The 25,116-nt window shown below is 42.1% G+C and overlaps 1 protein-coding gene across 1 annotated transcript in view; it reads left to right on the top strand.

Moving 5' to 3' along the window:
- F13B (coagulation factor XIII B chain) overlaps positions 1-25,116 on the top strand; it is a 251,497-nt gene that overhangs the window by 442 nt on the left and 225,939 nt on the right. The window contains exon 2 of the mRNA XM_069232109.1: positions 5,791-5,991. Coding sequence (XP_069088210.1) covers positions 5,791-5,991 — 201 coding nt within the window. The remainder of the gene's footprint in view (positions 1-5,790; positions 5,992-25,116) is intronic.

Consider the following 25,116-nt stretch of genomic DNA (forward strand, 5'->3'; position numbering starts at 1 on the left):
TTTGAGGATGGCCAAGAAATGTCTTGGCTCATGATCAAAAGGCAGGTTAAAGTTTTGAGGGAGACTACTTGCCTATGGCAAGTTGGATCAGAGTCATGGATGTAATTGCATGCAAGAGATAGGAAACTGAAGATGCAGCTGTGTTAGGCACACAGTTAGAAAATCTGCTGCTTTTCACATTTGAGGTGGAAAAGGTACATCTGGAAACATTAAGACAGTATCAGTGGCCTAGCATGGACTCTTTGTAGCATGAGCTCTTTCAAGGTTTGCAAGAACTGGAGATTCCCAGGAGGAGAACATTGCAATAGCTCTGTGTTCTGAGGCAGTAAGCACTAATTTCTTGTTCGGCATAGTAGGTAGTGAGGGGCATATCTATGACTGGAGCTGTGTTGCTCTTGCACCACGTAATCTGCAGCATGCACTATGCAGGTCCAAAATGCAATTTATCAAGCCATGCAAGGCCGCCTTGCATGGCTCTAAGTTGCTTGATAAATCCAGAATAATGCAACACAAAGCAATACGAATCACTGTGTTGCATTACTCTGCCCCAGGGAGGAGGCGTTCCATGGGTCTTTCATGGGTGTCCCCATGCAACATCCATGGATTTCGATGCATTCCCTGATTTATAAGAAAAGTAGTATACCTGGGCATATGCCACAATGCTACTCCTTCGTAAGGCTTAAAGAGGAGAAATATCTTTATGTTTTCTGTTTGTTGCCTGATTCTATGTGTGTTTCATTCTGCAGCACACAAAGAAATAGGAAAATGCCTCACTGGGTTGTTTTTGTGCAGGAAAGTGTCCTAGGGTACCTACATTGGCATTAGGCAGCCACAACAGTGCCAGAACAGGGGCAAAGGAAGGAATGTGCAGTATTCTTTTAAATACCACACATTACTGCCCTTTCCCTGTCATGCAGCGCTACAAGGACATGGATCTAGATAGGTATTAGGATTTAGTGCAAGGCTTTTGAGTAAAGTGAGATCTAAGTTCAACATATTAGTCAGAGGTATGATCAACAAGATAGAAAGCACAAGAGAATTCAAGCAAAATGAGAATGAAGGACGGGTAGTGGGTATGGAGATGAGTACATGAGAGACCGCTGTCTTTTTTTTAAGTTTTAGGAGAAAGTTTATTCATGCTTAAAACAGTATTCAAAACATATAAATAAATTTGATGGTATGATTAAATAGTACAATAACGATTCAATTCCCTAAGAAAATACTCTTTGAGAAACATATTAGGCCTATTAATGCCTTGAAAGGTGAATACATAGGTATTATTAGAGATATTACATAGGCAATTATAAAAAATATTAGTATATACATTAAATGTATGGAAAATAATTCACCTCTTCATTTCTAGGAAACTTATTACATGAAGAATAGGCCAAAGAGTTTAGGTAATTTGTAACAGGTATCCACAACATATCTCGCTTAATAGCAAGAGATAATTGGGAAACATAGGCTCTATCTAGTCTATGATTATAACATACATCATACTACCAAGCTTGAAAGGATAATTTAGAAGAGTCCTTCCAAGTTTTTGTAATTTCTTGAAAAGCAATAGCTCATAAATAAATTTAAGATTAAGATATTTCTTTTTTGATAACCAGACCATTCCTCTGCAAAACTGCCCAAAAATATATTTTGTAAAACGTAAGGTAATTTGAGTGCTAAAAATAGTATTTATTTGATTCCATGCTTGAACCCAAAATGTAAATGTAAAAGAACAATCAAAAAGCATGTTTTTAAGATCTGAGAACGGCATATTACAAGACCAACAAGAGGACGGAAGATTAAAATTTATTTTATGCAAAACTGATGATGTGATTAATAATCTATTATATATTTAAAAAAAGTTTGAATTGCATTAGCTCCTCTTGAAGATTTTTGTATTTTAATCCACACCTGATGGAGCCCATTCAAAGGAAGCTTGAATGAAGTAGATTTCAAAGCTTATTTAGATAAATATAGTGTACGGTTTGAGGTAATTAAAAAACTCCTTTCTAAAGTCTTAGAGATGACGGGGAGAGGGAGAAGGCAAGTAAGCAGACTGGATGAAGTAGATATTTTAAGCCTTTGATACACTTGAAGTGACCACAATGGTTTTGAGGTGGGGAAGGGCGAAGCTAGATGAATCTGAAACACATTAGTGTTAGAGGGTTTCTACAATCTGAGTGGCAAAAGGGACGACAGCAAAAGTAGCCAATTTTATAGAATGTGAGTGGATTCAACTAGTGACTTGTGAGGAGAGCTTGAGAAGGATGAATTTGTTGATGGAGGAAAAGACAAGGTAAAGAAGGTGAACTGGAAGCATTTGTGGAAGAGATTCCCATTAAGAAGATAGTGAAAAAATGTAGAAGAGTAATAAACTACGCAATTTAAGCCAACTGGGAAAGCTCTCCTTGCAAAGCTAAGGCTTGCCGATAGAAGCGGCATTTGTGTGTGAGAGACTGAAAAGCTTAGGGCCCCTGCATTAGCGCTGTTGTGGCAGCCTAGCGCCAATGCAGGCACCCTTGTACTATAGCATCCGTTAAAGTTAAAAAAATGTACACCCTGAAAGGTTGATATTTTGAATGTATGTATACATTGCCCACATTAGCAAAAGTGCAAAGTTTGCATTTCAGACTGAATGAACACAACCTCTTATATAACATGCACTCCACATCTTTTTACCACCACCTCCTAAACTGTAGAACAGTGTTTACTTCACAAAAGCATTCCAAGTATGACAAGTATGTATTCTTTTACATGAGAAAGAAAGTGAAATTTCACAAGGAAATAAGGCAACAACTACATCTCTTCATTGCTAAATTAAGAACTTGGCTGGCTGATTCAGCCACTAAATTCCACTTTGTTGTACATATTCGAAATTTTGTGCTGCAAGTCTCCTCCCTTTTCTGTTATGGGTACTACTTTCTTGTCAGTGTCAAACTGTTTACAGTTACATATTAAACCACATTTGTGCGCATGTCATTCCAGATTCAATCAGAAATTCAACTCCTTGTGGTACCGTGCTATGTACATTCCTAACTCACAGGAATTGCCAGTGTATACCTGCCTACTTTCCATGCAGTTATTCATCTTAAAGTGCCAGGCTTCCTACAGGCATTAGAAAATGTGATCACATCTGTCCAATTCTGAACACACAGAATGGGCTTCTCATTGAGGCAAAGTGTATTTATTTTCAAAGAATCCTGCATTATCCACAAATTGCTCTTCAATAGATGTTGATGAGAAATTAGCTATGAGAAATTAACCTTGGGAGTGCTGACACCCATCTTCTCAAAATGATATTCCTTTAAAAGCCAAAAATACAAAATTAGCTCTTGAGATTATACCCTAGTTGTTGACCCTACTTATTTAATTGACTATCAGGACAACCTCAACCCAATAAACTTTAAAAAAAGGAGCTGAAATGCTTGTTGCCCAATAATCACTTCATGCTTTGAAAGGGCCACAGTCTTTCTGGGAAGTATTTATTCCTAACACCATTGATACTGCTAGTATTTGTTTACATTTGTTTATATTTATATAGATGTTAATTTATTTTCCTTCTACTTTTATATACTTATATTGTGATACTGATTTACATTTACATATACCTAATTTATGTATTTGTATTATCTGTACCTTTTCTTTTGCAACTTAATCCTATATAAAGTGTTCTGTCACTCACCCGGACTGGTTTGCACTACTTGTATATAAATATAAATACTTTAACAGTGAATTTACCAAGAACCCCTGATTCACAAAGGTATTTTCAGCCTTAAACATAAATTTATGGGCACTTAAACCTCAGTTTATGCCTCCCAGGAATGCACTAAAGGATTTCTGGCATGTGGGAATGGACTTACTAGTATGGTGTTCTCTGCCACAAGCAGGAAATATTCCTGTAGTAAATGTTGGCATTAAACGGCATGGTTTGCCTTGTAAATTTGTAAGCAGCCACAGACATACTTCTCTTGCCATTCACAAACTGAAATCTTTTCCTTTCCAGTCATGGAAATGGTCGGAGATTTACTACAGCCAATGGCTTCCTTAATTAGCTCTTTTACACCAGTCATTACCAATTCTAGTGCCTTAATTTATGGGGTTTTGGAAACAAACAAAGTTTACAACTGTAAAGCATAGAAATACATATTTGATGTTTATAGTTATCAACTGCAGCCAATCCTTGGGGGCTGAGGGGCCACGTCCCCCCACCTTTTGCCCCTCAAGAAGAGTGTCTGTCAGGCTGAGCAAAGGTCAGCCTGACAGAGGCTCTTCATTTTCAGGTTAGGCAGCCAGGATCTACCCCTGTGCTATTTGTGGAGGCTCCTGGCAGCTTGGGCTGAACTTTGCTGGGCTGAAGAAGTCACAGCCCTGTGGGCGTGACCTCTTCAGCCTAGCAAAGGTGCCTCGAGGCCCTCCCCCTCATGACGAGGGGGAAAGTCACTGATTGTTTCGGACCTGGGCACTTCAGTTTTAAGCCCTGAAGCGCCCAGGACCGAATGGCAATCAGTGACACCTCGTCACAGAGTGGGGTGAAGTCAGTAGTCTCACTGACACCATCCCACTCTGTGACGAGTTAGGACTGCTAGGTTGGGCAGTGAGGTAAGACAGCAGTCCCAACCCTCCTGGCACCTCAAAGGCAGAGCTGAAGGCAAGTGTGTGTGTGTGTGTGTTTTTTTTAATGAATGTTTTCGTGCATGCATATATGTTTGAATATTTGATAATGAGTGTTGTGAATTAATGTGTGTGTGTGAATGAATGAGTGTGAGTGTGCATGCATGCCTGTGTGTGTCCCCTGCCACCCTACACCTTAAAATTACTGGCCGCCACTGATAGATATAGAGACACATTACAAGTGGCCCAGTTAATGGTGTGATATTTATCGCATCCGATAAAATCTGACTTGGCTGTGTTGGAATGTATCTGGTTCAATAAATACCACTCAATTACAAGCTTTGGGGGAATAACATATAGATTGGGGTGTCCCAAAATCTGCACTTTACAGACAATATCAGACATTTTCCTTCGATAAATATTGGCAGGTTTAACTTGCTGATATCTACCTCCAACTCATAATCACAATGTGCAGAAACAGCAGTCACCCCACATATCGCAATTGTCTGGTCCAAATCACTGAAGCTTAATTGTAGAGAGAAAAGTAATTCCTTTCTGGAAAAAAATACCACCTACGATGAAGCAATGATCTAAAAACGTTAGATGCCACAACACATCCTATTAAACTGTTAAGGCCAACTCACTGACTGCTGATCAGCAGATATAGGACTTAGGGGGTTATTCTAACTTTGGAGGAGGTGTTAACCCGTCCCAAAAGTGACGGAAAAGTGACGGATTTACCACCAGCCGTATTACGAGTCCATTATATCCTATGGAACTCGTAATACGGCTGGTGGTATATCCGTCACTTTACCGTCACTTTTGGGACGGATTAACACTCCTCCAAAGTTAGAATAACCCCCTTAGTCACTTAACATTTAAGAAAATTGCTTGTCAAGTTAATGACGAGTCTGGTAGTTTCATAAGGAAATTAGCATATTGTTTACGCAAGGAGTAATTGATTTTTACTCATATAAAAGGGATTTGTAACTACTTTCATATAATTTATGTTGTGTTACCTGATTTGATATCATTCAAAACTAGGAACTGCATTATTTCCTTTTCATTTGCTGTCTGAAAAGATAATTACAAACATAAAAATAAGTTTACTCAAGTTTGTATAGAGCCTTCCACGAATGGCTATTTTTTTTATCTGACCGCATTATTTTTTTTTCATTTTAGAAAATATGTGTGAGTTTCCAAGTATTGAAAATGGGAAGATAGCACAATATTATTATAACTTTAAAAACTTCTACTTCCCAATGAGTCAAGGCAAGAAGCTGGCATTGTCTTGTACAGCGGGCTACACAACTGTAGCTGGTAACCAAGATGAGACAATTGCCTGCACGCAGAATGGATGGTTACCAGCACCCAAATGTTTCAGTAAGTACCATCAATACAATTTTACTGCCTTTGATAGAATGTTTTAGACAAATCTTAGAGCTTGTTTTAGGAGCACGTGAAAGCACTGAAGTGAAAGGTCTTTTGTGCCATTCCATTGTTTCCAAACATATCAAGTATATCCACTGTTCCTCTCATCAGGGACAGAACTGACATTAACCCTCTGGATGAGATGTTTGGAGTGGGACAACCAATAAGGATGCTGTTTCTGCGAGCTATAGCTAACACTGTAGGCCTGCAAAGAGAACATCCTGTGCCTGCTAGCACCCTGTGGCATGCTCTTCTTCTTTCCTCCACTCAGCTGACTTGCATTTTTTAATTAGTCTCTGCAAGGAGACATGGTTCCCAGTTGCGGCTCGCTGCATGTTAAAGGGCCAGGGCGGCGTGTGGGGTGAGAGGAGGGTGGAGGGTGAAGGGGGGAACAAAAACATAAAAATAAAAAATAAAATAAAAAAATAAAAACTTGCCTGCTCCGACGCTCCGCTTTTCTGGTCAGTGCAGGCAGGCACAGGCTCCCAGAATGCCCTGCGGCCAATCCTGACAATGCTCAGAGGAACATTAGGATTGGCTGGAGCTCCCAGCAAGGGTGCTCCCAGGCAACTGAAAGCCTGTGCCTGCTCTCTCCAGCCCGGCAACACAGTGCCGGGCTGGAGTGAGCACAGTGCACATGCGATATGGCCGGCCAAACACACGTACATGCGCATTGAGGGGCATGCACAGTGCAGTCCTCGTCATCCCCATTGGCCCCGCCCTTTTAAAAACAAAAGGATAATAAACACGGTTTATATCCTTTCGTTGTTACCGTTTTGCAGCTGCTGCTGTTCGCAGGCGGTGCGATGTTCCTTCACCATAGAGGAGGAGCCGCCGCTGATGGTACCTCTCTACCACCACAGCTCCTCATAAGCTGTTCACTTTTTATGTTATGCTATGTTACTCACTTCCCTTCCTTAAGTAGAAACTGACAGGCTATTTTTTTTTCTACAGGACATTTGGCCTTACATTCCTCATTAGTGAAGTCTTCCAGATACCAAGTATCCTATCACAGGATTTTTTTTTCACTGTAATGTCTGCACCAGAGGCGTGCTGCCTTTTTGCATCGTTTCTTAATAGTGCAAACTCTTTCTGATTAAGAGAAAGCATTGGGATGGATGAGTCCAGAGTTTTTAAGATGTAATATAGTGAAAAGTTGTCATGATCTAGTTCTTAAATACACTAAAATTGGAGCAGGCTTTGGCAGAAAGAGAGACACTGTCATCCAGGCCCTGACTGCAGTATACTTAGAGTAGAGAGAGAAAAAGAAGGCCTGCCATCCAGGCCTAAGTATAAGAAGAGCATCACAAGATCTGTCCAGGGACAGGAACCCTTAGGAATGGTATTAAAATAGGTGATGATTAGGTCCAAAATATGACCTTTTTGATGAGGTGGCTGAATGAATAAAAGGTCAACGTGTATCCACAACAGCAGTGTCTTTGAGACAGTTACTATCTTCTGCCTACCCACTGAAATGTCCTTGGTGCAACATTTGGGAAACAGGCGACATAAGTGAAATGAGATCTGCAAATGCAATACCCATGCCAAGAGAAGAATATATGGTATGGTATATTATGCAGCAGTTATTTGAACATTTAGACAAGAAAGCTGTACTGGAAAATACTATTCATATGTAGTTAGTAGCTAGAGGATTTAGGAAATGGATTGTAAAATCTTTTTTTTCCTATATTTTTCAAACCTAAATTGAATGTTCGATTCAGATGAGTGATGTTGTGACACAAAGCTAATTTAGACAAGATCTATCTATCGATTGTATGATGGAACCACGCATGCTAGAAGAACTCATGTCTTAACAACTCAGTCGGAACCACACCTGCGTTGTTTACACGCAGGCCTTTACCACGCATGCCTTTACAACGAATTATGTAGTAAAATCAAGCCTAGTCAAGGCATGTGTAGAAACAGCATGCGAAACGGCATGTGTGGCTCTATCATACAACCCCTCACCCACCCTAAGGCCCAGAACAACCCCCACCTATAATACCTAAACTACCCCGACCCCCCCACCCTAAGCCCTAAAAAGAAGAACTATCCTGCCCCCACCCCCAAAAACTAAACTACCCCGGGCACCCACCCACCCTGAGTCCTAAAACCTTCCCCTTAAGTAAACTACCCCACACCCCACCCATCCAGAGACCTAAAACCTTCCCTCAAGTAAAGTACCTTCATCGACTCTCCACCCACCCTGAACCCTAATAAAAAACCTACCCTGACCCCCAACTCTGTCCCATAAAACAAAACAACCCTGACACCCCCACTCACCCTGATCTCTAAAACCTTACCCCTTAAGTAAACTACCCCGACCCCCCACCCATCCAAAACCCTAAATTCACCCCACCCCTAAAAACTACCCAACCCCACTTACCTCACCGCATCCTCTCCTGATCTTTCTTCCTCTTTCTCTCCTCTGTCCTCCCACCCTTCCTTAAACCTTCCCTCACCCCTTTAAAAATAAACTAACCCACACCCCACTCTAAGCCCTAAATAAAAATAACCAAACGCTTTCAGCAAAAATGCTAAATAACCTTGCAGCGAAAACTGTGTTGTCACTCAAAGCTATCTTCATTTCAATGGCTGGATTAATCATACGGAAGAATACATCGGATCATGTCACCCTCATTATGAGGAACCTACACTGGCTTTCTGAAGAGGCACCTATTAAGTTTAAAGTCTGCTGTTTCACATTAAAGCTCTTCATTCCGGAAAACTAAGGGCCAGATTTACAAGGCCTTGGCGCCTCCTTGCGCCACATTAGTGCCATTTTTTACGCTAATGTGGCTCAAGGAGGCAATTTTTGCAGCGCCATATTTACACAGTGGCGCAATGCATGCATTGTGACACTTTGCGACCCCTTGTGCCACATTATGCCTGCGTCACGCATAATGTATGCAAGTGGGTGTTCCGGTTTTAGGAGGCCTGCAAAAATGGCACAGTAAAATCTACAAGATTTCACTGCTCCATTTTTGGCATAATTTTTAACACCTGCTCAGAACAGGCGTTAAAATGGCGCACCCATTAAAATCAATGGGCCGCCTTGCACTTTGCTACACTAGCGTCAACATTTTTGATGCGAGTGTTGCAAAGCGCCACCAAGAATCAAAAATGTTGACGCTATTGTTCTAACAACCGCTATGGTATGCTGTATTATAAATACGACGCACACATGGTGTCATTAGGTGAGGCAAGGGCAAACGCAAGAAAAGTGGCGCATCAGTACTGATGCGCCACTTTCTTGTAAATCTGGTCCTAAATTGCCAGCTAACCCCTAAATATTTTCTGGGAAGTTAGAGGAGCAAGAACTCGCTTCAGTTGAAAACATCCAAATTTGACACCCCCGGTGCTCTAAAAGAACTCTTTCTTGGTTCTGCTGTAACTGCCTGGAACTCTCTCATTCTTCCAAGGCGATTTGCACCTAATATCCATTCCTTTATGAAAGCTTTAAAGGCTCATCAGTTTAGGATTTACGTTGGCAACACTGGTTCTGTTTCGGTCTCCAGTTTTAATGTGCAATTGTGAGCTGATTCTTGCATTTCTTTTGTACTGACTTCCAAGTTTCTTTCATCTGAGCATTGCAAATTCCACATTATTTTACTTCCTGGGTCCTCTTTCCTGCCCTTCTATCTTCTTCATTCCTCCTTCTGCCTTCTCTACTTAGCTCTGCCAAGTCTTTCCTCAGTTTTCTTCCTTAACATGCTGATTCATGTAGCAACGTTGTTTTATGTAACGCGCCCTAATGCCACAAGGTGAAGCAGCAATATAAAACAAGCATTGGCAAAGACAACAAGTCTCGGCAATTGCAGAGCAATGGGCCTTGTCAAGGTGAATGTCTTTTAGCTAAGGATTTCTATCGGCTCCTGTTTTGAAAATGTGTGTTACAAACATGTCTCAGATTAACCCTTGGGTGTTATTTACGCTCAAAATAAATGCAAATAGCAAGTAGAGTGAGAAACAACATGTACTAGTGGGAAGGAAAAACAGTTAACGTGCACATCACCTGGCGAGTACACAAATTCAACTAAACATGAGATCACTAAAAAATGTAAAATCTTTCCTTAGACTAGCCCCTTGTGTTTATTTTGTGTTCGTTCTGTTTTCTTCCAATGTGTCCCTGCCGGCAACTTCCATGTTCTTAATCAGCGAAGGCAAATAACGTGGTATAGTTTTTTTTAAAAAAAACACATTTTAAAGTTATATCACCACCCACATTGCTGGAAACAGTGACAAATAACCGAAATTGCTAGATATTAAAAATAATCACTTTTCTTATTCAACTACTCCTTTGATTATCCATCATCAAACATGTTTTAGGAGAAGAGATATAAAACTTTGCAACTAAATCGGAAATATATATTATGGTTGACGCGGTGAGAATGTATTTAAAATCTATAAAAACTAACTTCAGGTAGGATTCTGCAGGAAACCCAAAATATATTTATGTTCATTCATGTGAGTCTGTGAAACTTGTAAAACACGTTTGTTTAGGAAAATGCCATTGCACCTAAATTCCTTATTTTGTTATTTCTATTCAAGTTAGGCAGTTCTGTACACTATGCATCTACAAAAAATATACTATGCAAAAATGCACTGTGTAAGTGCAACAGGCAGTAATTGTTTTGAGGCACAATTAACTGAAGTAACAGCTCAGTCCAGAGACTTGCATGGTAAAAAGTGAAAAACAAACAGAACATACAAATACTTAGTAGCAGGTTAGAATGTTTATCAAATATGACTGCTTTAGACAGGACATGGGTATTTCCTCAAGTGGGCTTAATATACAAAATGCACATCCACCAATTAAAGTGGTTTAGTTTCACTTTCTGTTTCGTTTTATTTAATTGAATTGAAATTACATCTCTTAGCTTCATGAAACCAGCACATACTGTGTTGTAAGACCATGTTTTCTCAGCCGTAAAACAAATATACATCTGCGGGGAGGGCATGAACAAAATGGGATTGTGTATTATTTGTTCCGAATCAATAAATTACTTCATTATTTGTACTGCCTGAGGCACTTAGGAATTTTTCTGATAACTTGGTAACCACAAATTTTCATCATCCCTTGAACTATAATTGATGGAGGAAGAAATTCAGAATGTGCATATCAATGAGAATAATTAAAAGGGCAAGCTAAGGACTACCATATAATTGAATGATTCATAATTATCACCTAATTTCCATTCTGAACAATACCTACATAACAAATTTGGAAGTAATTGGCGAGTCCGTGTGATGAATTAGTCAGAACATTTGAATATGAAACAGAGATAGTTGCAGCTAACCTCTGAAGAGAGAGAACACACTAGTTCTTACCAAGCATGGGACTCAAAGGGCAAGAGTCATGCTTCTGCCATTAATTAAAGCAACTAATGGCTGACATTTAGGTTTGCAACACTGATATAAAATCGCAAAGTATTTGATACCTGCCAAATGCTCTACAAGATTTAAGACATACTGAGTGTTTTCTTTTCTTTCCAATTGTTCCCTTAGTTTAAAAAGAAAATCCCAAGTCAGTTTTACACAATAAAGGTTTTTATGTCAGTTGTTTCTCCCCTCTAGGGGGAACCCCTTAACAAGGATGGAAATCACTGTCAAATAACAATAAAGCAATAATTAAATCCTGTGTTAATAAGAATCTGCTCAGTCCTATACAGTGCACCATGGTGTGGCTCTCATTTTGTTTTAATTTTTCTGGCACACACACCTATCCGTCCTCTTGTTTTTGGAACATGGAAGGTTTTTTACTGACCTTTAAGGAAGGGGGAGTTGTAAAAGGTGATAGCACCCACCTAGGAAGAATGCCATTATTGCAATTAGGGGCAAACTCCCAGCTGGGGGTTAGGATTCAAAGGTGGTGGAGAGAAGAAGAAACTCTCCACCTCCCACAGACCAGCAATCCATTTAAATCATGGAGGCCGTCAGTACTTATCAATGCTGCTGGGTATCATTAACTCTTTCAGTGGTTGGGACAGAGCAGGCCATGCGCCCCATTTTGTGGTGGGTGGAGCTCGATGTAGCAATTAAAAAACTGCACATTTGCTCTTCCAGCGATGGCATAAACATGGTTTGCAGCACAATTCACGCCTCAGTCTCGGGTATCAATTGAAATTGAGATCTGTTGCTGCCTCGCCCACTGTCCCACAATCAGGCAGGAGTACTTTTTAATTTCAACAACTGGTGTGCTCTGTTTTGCGAGGGATATTTGAAGTTTACACCAAAAGCCGTGCCTGTGCATATGGAAGGGGCACTTGAGCAGAACAATACCACTTTCTTTTCTCTTAGATGGTAAAACTGGCCTATTTGAAAAGAAAATATCCGGGCCCATATTTATGGAAAATGGCGTAGCGCGATGCTGCCCCAAATTGCACGGTATTTAAGTGAATATGGCACACCCCTCTGTTGTCCTGTGCGCTGTTGTTAAATTTAGCTTCCAGTGTCAACACAGGCATCCTTCCACCATTGTGCAAGGCTGTCTGGGTTGAGGGGTATGATTGCAGCACACAGAAGTGCCAAAGCATCATTTTCAAATGATTGTTTATGTGCAGGAAAGGACATCTTCCCGCACATAAACAATCATTTCGGTCATTTTGCTCTTTCTATGCGCGTAGAAAAAGCGAAAAACGAGGAGGAATAAAAGTATTCCTCCTCGTGGTACCTTGCTAACTCCACTCCTGGGGATGGTGTTAGATTTTGGTGCTGCCTCAGGTTTACAAAATCTTGTAAATCTGGGGCAGTGTCAAAATGCAATGGGTGTTGCTGTGGCACGCCCACAGCAACACCCACTGCACGTCCCTCTGATGCAGATAACTGCGTCGGAGGGCCCCATATTTACAAGGAGGTGTAACGCCTCAAAAAGTGGCGTTACACCTCCTTGTAAATATGGAGCAGAGGTTAGCACCACTGGAGCATCATGTAAAGTGACGCTCTGATAGCGTAGGGGTTTAATACATATGACCCCAGTCTTTAGCACTAAAAGGGTTAATCAATACCATGGCACTTCAGCTGCATGTGCGGTAGGGAGGTGGTGGATGGTGTGTTTGGGCTGGAGATTAAAAATAAGAAATTTTGAAAGGAAATGGGGAGCTGGGGGGTGAGATTAAACTCGGTGTAAAATATCCTGATTGGCCAAACGTAAAGACGGAAATAGCCGAGGTGAAAACAGTTCCGAGGGTGGAATGTTGACTCTTAGGCACCTCTTATAAACTCTTCTGCTTCACTAAACTACGTGGTTTCTCCGTTATTTCAAACAGTCAGCTCTGCAGGGTATCAAACAAATATGCTTTGTTGCCTTTTTAAAAGGATGCTTCTTAAGATGAGATTGCCATGTGTTCTTGTTAAGGTTTTTGATGCCTTGTACTAGGGAGGAAGACGGTGGATTGTAAATGATAAGAAAAGATGGTCAAAAGTGAACAACGCTCCAAGGCCAGGTTTACAATCACTTTAGATGGCTTTCTATCTTCTATAACTGTGAAAACAGCAAACACCTGAGAGCTTTTTACTGATCAACTTATACCTTCTCTTCTCGGTGGCACCACAAGAATATTTTGTCAGAAATTCGGGAAGTAGAGCTACTTTCTGAAGAGCCGCTGGGCTTATTTCTGTTAACATTATAAATGCCAATAAAATAAAACGAGTGTAGTGAAATTGGATATTTAATCCTTTGCGATTGATAGAGCTTCGAAACGGCAAACTGTGGTATAAAGTGCTACGTAGAACTAAAGTTAATTGTACTCTTTTCATTGGAACACACGAAACGCCTCAATGTGTTTAGTTGTAAATCTTTGCACCGCACCAGTTCGTACAGTTGTTTTTAAAAAGTAATTTGTGATGAACATGTAGTTTATGGTATAAGACTATTTATCCTTTTCACATTTACTAAGAAATTGTGTATAGGGCAGGCAAAGCCCATGTCTGACAGAATGCTTGACAAGGTTTCAAAGAAACAAGTCTCTATAAATCTCCACAAAAGGTAACCGCAAGCATCTGCAAATCTGAGAAAACAGCTTTAGCTCCCAAAAGCCTGCGTTCGTTTTCTCGTGGCTGCCTCCACCCATACTACTGAAGCGCTATGCTCAAAAGTAATTATAAATACATTTCAAACAATGGGAATGAATAACGTAAGTGATTTCCAGAAGCCACACTAATGAGCCATACTGGGTGAGGACAGGTGGGAAGAGACGGAGCTTTCCAGGTGCTTGAAGAATGCAAATTACGCATCCATGCACCCGAGCGCCTGTCAACATGTCAACAGACCGAAATCCGATCCTGATTTTAACAGCCAAAAATGGCTCTATTTTAGTTGTCACTCTTTACCCAATTGCTGACAAAATAGCAGACATTATATACAATTTAGCCAGCCTCCAGCCAAATAGAAAATAAACATCATTTACCTGGCTGCTGGGTAAATAACAGAAATTATGGAATTGTCTGGTGACTTTGCAAATAGCAAAACAAATCACTATTTACCCAGATGCTAGTTAAATAGAAAACACGATGCGCTGTTTGGTCGGTGGCAAATGCCTTTCAGTATTTACCCGGCTGTTGGCTGAGTAGCAAACATAATGAACCATGGGGAGAGGGTGACAGAAGACATAATGCCCTCGCCTACAGATCCTGACACTGAGAGCACTCTTGTTAGCTATATCGCTGCTCCTGATTTATTGATGCAGGCCTGCACCATGCATACCGCTTCTAGTTATCGCCAGTCCACACATAATCCTATTCCCGACCCTTGTGTTCTTGATCACTCATCTCCACGCTAGCTGAGCCAGGTATATTGGTAAATGAAGCCCCACCTCCCCTTCTGTTACTGTCTTGGAACATTGCGGGTCTGAGTGGGAAAGTTATGGATCAAGACTGGAGACACTTCATTAACATGATATAAACATTTTGCAAGAGACATTGGCTGTGGAAAGTTTTTGTAGGCCTGCTTATTCCAATTGTAGCATTGAGGCAACACCTTCCATGGCCAGGTGCCCCTGAGGTGGCCTCTTAATGTGGATTAAAAACGTGGCCAATTTAACTTCAAAGGGACTAGATATCAAAAGCTGTCTCTAAGAGGTAGAAATGGTAGCAGTCCAGTGCAATAAAGAGTATCCTACACTACAATTACTTGCCCACCATCTTTCTGCCAGAACAGCTAGTACCCCACTCATAATTGCCGGAGATTTTAATACTACCTATGGGCCGTTAGATGGCCTAGCGTCAGCAAGTGATCTAGAAAATGAAGTTATACCCCTATTGGAGAGCAAACCTTCGTTATCATGGCTAGATTCTGCCACTCAGCTCCTGTCAATTACTTTGAATCACGGGTTGCAGGCATGTAGTGGGAGGTTCCAGTCTGATACGCATTGCGCTCTCACATTTTCCCGAGGCACCTCACAAAGCAGTATTGATTATGTACTCCAAGACCTTGACCTCTGGCATATGGCCATTGACTTTGAAATCATAATTAGATTAGACAGCGACCACAACGCACTCAAACTCAAATTGGATGGAAACCAGTTATGGAATTTCACTGCCCCGGGCATCAAATTAGAGACGCTTGTAACTCTAGGCAACAATAGAAAATCCATTAAATGGACCAAACACTGACTTGATACCAAAACCTTAACAGATATTTATGACACTTTTAATGTTATTTTTAAACCACTCATTGAGTATCCCCTTGACACATCTTTCTTATGTGACCACCATGAGAATTTTTTCAGCGCCTTGTAGCTGCTTTTTACTAAGGATTTAAGTTGCAACAAGGGTCCTCCCCCAGCAGTCATCCAAATAGTTTTCTAAGGAGTGTCACCAGGTGAAAAGGCAACTAATCAAAGCTGTTAAAAAGGGATTCCGGGAGGCAATTTCCAGCGCTCATGCATATTAAAAATGCATCATTGCATCTACCAAACAGAGCTGGATAGACTCCAACTGGTCAGCATTAGATGAGACAATGAAAAACAATGACTCCCAGACATTATGGCAAATCTTCCTGTATGGTAGTGCTATATCTCATAGTCCCTTAAAACTGTCAATCCAACTACAACAGTGGGTGGATCGCTTTGCCATTATTTATGCCCAAACCAGCACAGGAGCTGTACCACCCAAGACTAAGGCTTTGAGCTTGGTAGATGCCACTACTGACAGATCAATTTGCTTTACCCTCAAACACTTAGGGATATCCAGATAATGCAAGCGGGGAAGGCACCAGGCTCTGACAATGTCTCTGGCTACTTGTTCCCCCTGAGCCTTCCACATGGGGACCCTACATTAATGCACTGTCTAATGGGATGGTGGCAGGTGGGAAAGTTCCTGACTCTTGGCGAGGCGCAGAGATTTTTCCAGTATATAACAAGCATTTGCAATGTATTGGGTCTCGTTTTTGCTTGAGTTAGAGCTATTAGCTTTGTAAACTCCTAACCAGACTTTTCTTGCCTCAAAAAGTGAAAATGAAAAGTAATCCAGTTCCACATAAGCGAGCTGATTCAAAGCACCACAGCATCAACTTGAAGCAGCACACAAAAGGAAATATAGGTTTGCACACAGTCAAACGTATCAGCAAAGGTGCGATTAACCATGTAACAGGGGCGATGTCCAAGGCGGTAACTAAACTGCCCCAAGGAGGGACAAACGTAAAGCATTTACCAACGAAAATAAAAGATTTTTGAAGCGCAAGCCCATGAACGAGTGATAGTGATGGGCGTGGTTAAAAGCCCAGTTACATACCAACACATCGGAAAAGCAGCACTTGTGCGCTGCTATGTTCAACCTAAAAAGGGTGAAAGAAATGTTCCTAGCAACTATCAGCCCATCAGCCTCATTGTTAACCTCCAGGAGGTTTTCTGCCATCAAGCCCTGGCTAGACTTCTGGACTGTATTGATTAGGCCTCCATTCTTTCCCCACTGCAAGCAGGTTTTCAAACCAATGTGAGTACAATAGATCAAATCTTTCAGTTTGATCTTATTGTCACAAAACATCTTAGGCTCTCTAAGGACCATATATACATCTCTTTTGAGGATCTCAAGGCAACCAATGATCTTGTCCCTAGACACTCTTAGACATACTCATAAGACGATATAACAACAACTTAGCTCAAGTGAAATGAGGGTTGGCTGGTGAACGGATTGATCATATATCTCTAGAGCATGGGGTATGCCAAGGGTACATACGCCAACATTATTTTCATTGTACTTAAATGAAGTGGTGAAGCACTTATATGACTGTGTTCATGATTCCCCAAGGCTAGAAGGAAGTTTCACTCCTGTGCTGCTTTTTGCAGACAATACTCTTCTGCTCTGACAAACTCCGCCTGGGCTTCAAAATTTGCTGAATAAATTCACGGAATTCACGCATGGTCTGGAGGTGAATACTCTAAAAAACAAGATAATGGTATTCAAACCTTACAGATTCTACAGAGGTGAGTTTTTAATGAAAGATTCTACTCTCCAGGTGGCTGAGAAATTCGACTACTTGGGGATTAGAATCAATACATTTAGAACATGGAAATCCTACATTCACAAACGCAAAATAACACTGCTACATTCTGCATCAGCAATTGCAAAGAGGTTCAAGGCGATTACCCCCAAATCTGTTTCCCCTGCCATTGAAGTCCACAGGGCAAAAGCTCAGGCTTCAGCACTATATGGGACAGAAATCTAAGGGTTTGTAAACATCCAAGATTAAACCTCAAAAGAAAACAGCTTCTTGAGATACTTTTTCAGTTTATCTCAGGGCACTCCTATCACCCCCTTACTCTTTGACAGTGGCCTCAAAATGGTTAGGGATATTGTAGCATTAAAACCCCTCTTATATTGGACCTGGCTATGGTCCACCCCAGAACGTCAACATCACAAGCTGGCAGCTGAGGAAGTACTGAAACCAAGCAAGACAGACCTTCCACCTTAATTTGGGTATGTCAAACTTCATCTTAGGCCTGAGTGATGATTGGAAAAATACTTCTCTAATCGCCTGTGGTACCAAGGCTATTATAAAAAATGCTTTTTGGAATATTAACACCATCGGATACCATTCAATGGTCAAAACCCGGGGTTTGGTGGATGTTTTGTTATCTTTAGTCCTACACCTGCAATGGAACTATATATGGATGTGATTCAACCATCCCAGGCTCGCACGTTGTTTATTCATTTTAGAATAGGTACACTATTCATTAAATTTACTAACAGATGGAAAACGTATTGTCCTGATTTACCAGCATGTGTATTCTGTAACTACAGGATTGAGGATGTTGAATACATACTATTTTTCTGCCCTGCTTTTGATGGACTTAGGCAGTCTTGGCTCAAGCCACTCTACATCTCTATTGGTGTGAGACATTACAAGGAGGCCTATCGAATCTTATGGTCTGACACCAGTCAGTTCTTGGTATTTGGAATTAGCCGACACTTATATGCAGTGTGGCTACTCAGATAAATGTTTAGCGTTACATTCTGAAAATTACATATATTACCACTATCAACCTTCTTTATCTTTTTCTTTGCTGATACTTGCCTGTGCAAGCATATGGGAGTCTTGAGCACCATGACCTGCAAATTGCATCCTTTCTAATTTTATGAACTATCCTGACGCTGCTATTACACTTTTAAAACTGTCTTTAAGAATTTAAACACTTTGTTGAAAATGTTCATTTTAAACACTGGTTGTTCTTATGTAGGAATATTGATTCCTTAGCTATTATTTACCTGTGTGATGTTTTACCCTTTTTTTGTTATGTTTTATGGGCTGTTTTTTAAAATAAACAGTTTGATACTAGATACTATATTGTGCATAGACTTGTTGTGAATGGGATAGTATTTTTCAAACCAACCTATGTACTATGAGGTCGGTTCACAAAATACTAAATCAAAGGGAGTCACAGAAAAAACTGCCTAATTATTATCAATCAGGCAAGTGGAAATTTTTAACCCTCTGTGATTAACTATAATCACAGGGATGGTGGCCTGTAAGGACAGCACACAGCCATCACTATGACTTAATTCCAAAATGGAATAGTATTTTTTTTAAAAGCAGCCTGTGTTTGTTAAAGGAACCAGTGCCGCTTTTAAAAATGATTTTTCTGTTTTGTAAAACTTCACGCTGGCTTTTCCCCCTTAGGTTGCCTTCATGATTCCTACAGGGAAAGTGATCCTATGGGGACCCATTCCCTTTTGCAAATCAGTTACCATCCCAACTCAGGGACCATTAGGCCATCAATGGTTTGTGACCACATTTGTAGTAGTAAATTATCTATAATTTCCTTTCAGAAGTGGAAATGAGAGAGGAGATGCCCCTTTCATGACCCCTTCTATTTGCAATTTGAAAAGGATCCTAAAAGTTCTTTTATGAGTTGAAATAACTTTCCAACTGTTGGACTTTTTTGCTTATGCAGGGTCATCCCCAATCTTTGTGTCTCCTGCTTCCTATTTTTTCTGACCCGTTGCTGTTGGCTTTTGAACTCTGAACACTTTACCACTGCTAACCAGTGCTAAAGTGCATATGCTCTCTGTTTAAGTTGTATTGTTGATTGGTTTATCCATGATTGGTATATTTGATTTACTAATAAGTCCCTAGTAAAATGCACTAGAGGTGCCAGGGCCTGTAAATCAAATGCTACTAGTGGGCCTGCAGCACTGGTTGTGCCACCCACATATGTAGCTCTGTAATCATGTCTCAGACCTGCCACTGCAGTGCCTTTGTGTACAGTTTTAAATGTAAATTCGACTTGGCAAGTGTACCCACTTGCCAGGCCTAAACCTTCCATTTTCTCACATGTCAGACCCCCCTAAGGTACACCCTAGGTAGCCCCAAGGGCAAGGTGCAGTGTATGGTTAAGGTAGGACATATAGTAATGTGTTTGATATGTCCTGACAGTGAAATATTGCTAAATTCGTTTTTCACTGTTGCAAGGCCTGTCCCTCTCATATGTTAACATGGGTGCTACCTTTAAATCTGATTAAAGTGTAGATTCCCTTTGGGAGCAGACGGACATGTGGAGTTTGGGGTCTCTGAGCTCACAATTTAAAAATACATCTTTTAGTAAAGTTGATTTTAAGATTGTGTGTTTGAAAATGCCACTTTTAGAAAGTGAGCATTTTCTTGCTTACATCATTTTTGTGATTCTGCCTGTTTGTGGATTCCCTGTCTGGGTCAGTTTGACAGTTGGGCTGGTTGCACCTCACACCAGACAGTGACACAAAGGGAGCTGGGGTGTAGTCTGCATTTCCTGACAAACCATCTGTGCTAGGAGGGAGGGGAGGAGGGGTCACTTACACCTGAAAGGGCTGTGCCTGTCCTCACACAATGCTGAGTCCGACCCCCTGGTGAGTGTCTGGGGCTGGCCTGGGCAAGGCAGGATTTCACATTCGAGACAGACTTTGCTTTGAAGTAGGCCTACTTGAAAGGAGAAATTGGGTATAAGAAGGGCACCCAAAACCACAGACTTTAGAACACTTCTGGAAACCAAGAGGAACCTCTGCCTGGAGAAGAGCTGAAGAGCTGAGGAAGAAGAGCTACCCTGCCTGTGACTGTGCTTTGTGGAGCTAACCTGCAGTTGCTGCTTCTGCCAGAGTAAGAGGGCAAAGACTGGACTTTGTGGGGCATATTTATACTTTTTGACGCAAAACTGCGCCAATGCAGTTTTGCGTCAAAAAGTTTAACGCCGCCTACCGCCATTTCCTTGCGCCACCCGGGCGTTAAATTTATACTTTGATGCTCCGTGGCATAAACCACGGGTTAGAGTCATTTCTTTTTACTCAAACCATTGTGCCACGTCGTAAAGAAAAACAAAATTAACGTGGCGAAAATGACTTTAATCCGGTTTACGACGTCGCAAACCGGATGCGTGCCTTTTTTTTGCCGCAATAGCATAGAAAAGCGGCACAAACACAGCAAAATGTACAAAGGAGCCCCAAAATGGGAGCCCCATGAGAGACCCCAGGAAGACTACAACCAACCAGGAACCAGCCAAGAGGACCCAGACAGGACCCAGGAGAGGGAGAAGAAGAAAAGGAAGTGCCGGTTCAGTGCAGAGGAGCATTAAATAATGGTGAAAGAGGTGACGGAACACCAGCATGAACTTTTGGTCACCTCTAAATTGCCAATTGGGAGGAGAGAGGAAATTTAGCAACAAATTGTCGATAAGATCAACAGAGTGGCAGAAGTACGGAGAACAGTCACTGAGTGCAAGAAACGCTGGCATGACGGAAAGCGCAGGACCAAGGAAAAGATGGCAAGGAACAGGAAGGCAGCACTGCAGACTGGAGGTGGGAGTCCAGCCTCGCAGGTGGCCCTGGACCACATGGAGAAGATGGTGGCAGCTGTCATCCCAGAGGAGATCTTCACAGGGATTCAATGACAGGACAGCGCAGACTTCCAGGTAACAACACAGATGCAGGGAACGTTGCATGGGGGACAAAAATGCCTAAATGTTAACTATAAACAGGGGGGGGCATACATCCAACACAATGCATGTCAGCCATGATAATCAGGTAGTGGAAAGGGTAAAGGGGCACGGCATGGGTGCATGGGCTGTGCAGGGGAAACCTGGGACACAGCACAACACTACACCAACAACCTTTGCATGGGGGTACTCTACCATGCCAAGGCTGTTGGAAAGGCAAACCCAGTCCAGGAGGGCAGGGCACAACGTAAAACTGGCCTGCTGTCACACGAAAGCTGGTATTGTCGCTGCATGAACTAGGGCTCAATTTCCAGTGTCAGGCCATATCTGCAAGTGGTATTTAACATTCACAACAGTTGCCACTACCACCTGTGCTGTGTGTGCAGGTGAAGTAGCCAATGGCAGTTAGGTGCCCATGGATCAAACACACCCAAAATAGAGGGTTCAGGATGACAACGTTATCAATTCCCTGTAATTACTAACAATGTGCAAATCCTGTCAAATGCTCATGTCTATAGGCGCTATAAACATCAGGTATTGTTAGTAACATTATGAGGTACACAGCAGTAATGTCATACCCATGCTGCACATTTCAGGGTCTACCCTGTGCCTGTGTTACAATAGCTGCAATGCCACCATGTAACATCTCAAGTGTCATAGTGCTAAGACAACAGCATTGAGGGGGAGGACATATGTCCCTGGCTAGTGAAATTCGCCCTCAAAGTCAGAAGAGGGAATAGAACACTGCTATGACCATCAGTGCAATCCAATGTAGCACACATTCCCCAACATCAGCAGTACACACTACCAATGCTGATATCTTTATGGTGCCATCCCATTGCTATACATAGTATTTGCTAGGTCTCAGCAACATATAGGTGGATGTGAAATATCTGAGAATGGGTCAGTTCCAGATTGTTAAGTGTGATGCAAGTGCTATCAGAACACCCAGAGCCAGTGCAAGGCCACACCATGAAAATGGAAGTAGACGGAGGGCTGAGTAGTACAAGAAGGTAGCAACATACAAATTGGACAGAACTTACACCTAGAGAATGTGACGCAGACAGTTCACCAAACTGCCCCCACTACATGTGACATGCAGGTGGGGCATAGTCCTGGGAGACTGCTAATCTTAATGAAAGGAACAATGAACAGGATCCAAGATCACAATGTGCAACTAATAGGAAGTCAGGAACGTCACATTACAAATGCCACAACACAGACACACTAATTGTACAATATCTCATTGCAGAGGACGATGGCTCTCCTGGGAATGTGCCTGTCCTGGACTTCCCTGATGACATGGATGACGAGCTGACAAACATTATCCAGCAGACCCTCCAAGAGGTCCTTGGAACCCTACAGACCCCACCTTCAGTCGCAAGGAGGAGCACAGAAGTAGCAGCCATCACAGAGGACCCACCCACCACCCCAATAGTACAACCTGCCAGCTCCAACCCAGCTGAGGACTCTGAGCACACTGGTACCACCTTTGTGAGGACAGTAGTTGGAGTACAGCGGGAGCTGGCCAAGGAGGTGCAGGTGGGGATGCAAAATATGGCAACCAGCCTTGAGGGGATGCATTCCTGCATGATGTCATCTGCAGAACAGGCAGCAGCCATGCAAGCGCTAACATCCATCCTGCAAGGACTACAACAAAGTGTATGGGAATTCACCACAGCAGTAAAGGAGTTGCCACAACACCTGGCACCCCAAACCTTTCACTGCGTGCTTTAATGCAATCATGACCCCCTCAGGGCTGACCTGGCTGCCTACCACAGTGATGTAGCTGCTATACTCAAGAACCAGCAACTCCTCCTTGCTGCAGTAATGCCCTTAATAGCCCCACAGTTGGGAGCTACCGGGATTTCTGACTCCACGTCTTCAAACACTGAAGTGTGTGTTGCCCCTTCAAACCCACCACCACCAAGGGCAGAGGAGATGACACACACATCAGAAGATGAAGATGTGGAACAGATCACCTTCACCCGTAGGAGTATCCAGTAGCACAAGTCCATGCCACATGGGCACTGATATCCTAGATCCTGTGCTTGCAGTCAGACGTTCCACAGTGCCCAAGATTCTAAATCAGGTCTCAAACGATGACAGATTTGAAACACACATCCAAACTTCACAACACATTGGAACCATAGTAACCTTGAGTGGTGGGTGCAATGGATGGCAGATGCACTGAGAAGTAGTTTTGGTGTAGCTGCCAATGTGACTGCACATTAGGAATTGTGAATAACCTTGTCAATAATGGGATTCGGTTGCAGGATGGTACACAAATGCAAATACTAAGTTGACACTGTTCGCCCATGCCAAGGCCCTGATCCTCAAGCATATGACACATACTGTAAAGGCGTACCTAAATATTTATTAACAGTAAAAAGGATAATAAAACTAGGAGAAATACCTTAACTAACCTAACCTAGCCTAACTACACATTACCCACAACTGGCCCTAACTACCCTAATCTAAACTTACCTATCACATTTAACTAAACACTCTAAACATCAACCCCGACCCTCCTTATATGACGGGACACATGTAAGACAACATATACTAACCTAAACACATACTATCTTATCCTAAACAAATATGTATATTTTTTGGTATTTACTTTTTATATATGTTTTATACACATAAACCCCAGCATCACCCCCACCCACCCACCCACAAAAAACACATGTAATAATATAACCCCCTCCACCCCCACCCCCACCCCACTTATACTAACTAAACTAACAGCCTACTCTAACCTAACACTAAGCCCCCTAAACCCACTAAATATAAGAACCAGAAAAGAGGAGGGAGGGGAGGGAATCATGGCAGAGGGTCCAAAAGTCACAAATTTGTCCTCTGCAGGATCTTCTTTATACACCGCAGTCTCCTACTATTGCGGGACACCTCCTGCGGCAGCCTGTCCATCCTGCGCAGCATCCGTTGCATGTCACATCTCATAGCTTGGAATTCGGCATTGTCTATCACTGCAGCTGGTGTTGTCTGTGTGCCACTAGTGGATGGTACTTCTGGTGCTGTTGCTGGTGCCGGTGCCGTGCTTCGAGGGAGAGGTGCAGGAGCTGTTGTCTCAGGGCCCGGAGCTGATGTGGTTGACAGACCTGCAACAGTGGCTGTCATCCTTTGTGCGACTGTGGTCTGAGCGGTTGTGCTGGTGGTGGTGGCTGTTGTGGGCAAGGAGGGCCCCACTTGGGCAAATGCCCTCCAGACCCCGGTGACTCTCTCATGGCGATAACCCCATGCCATATTGCGGAACCCAGACTCCACATCTAGTATCTCATGGGCATTCATGTTGGCAGCTGTAAAAATAGAGAAAGACAAACATTAGTGACATCATTGTGTGATACATCTACAGATGATATTCTAACACTTCCCCAAAATTAGCTTAAACAGTCCAAATCAAAGTACAGATCATAGAATGTCCCCGAGGAATGACGGGCCAACGCAGCCTACACATCTACTATCTAACAGCACAGCAATGCTCAAAAAGGTGTGTACCTACTTAAATGATATGTGCATCATTGTACTGCCATTAGTCACATAACAAATGCTGCAAATACTCCACATGTGACAGGCCAACTAATGACTATCTTCTGGATGACAATCAAGGCCCACAAGATCTGTGATTTGTAAATGGAATTTCCTGGATGGAACG

Source organism: Pleurodeles waltl, chromosome 4_2 (assembly GCF_031143425.1).
Source record: "Pleurodeles waltl isolate 20211129_DDA chromosome 4_2, aPleWal1.hap1.20221129, whole genome shotgun sequence".
In the NCBI taxonomy this organism is placed as follows: Eukaryota; Metazoa; Chordata; class Amphibia; order Caudata; family Salamandridae; genus Pleurodeles; species Pleurodeles waltl.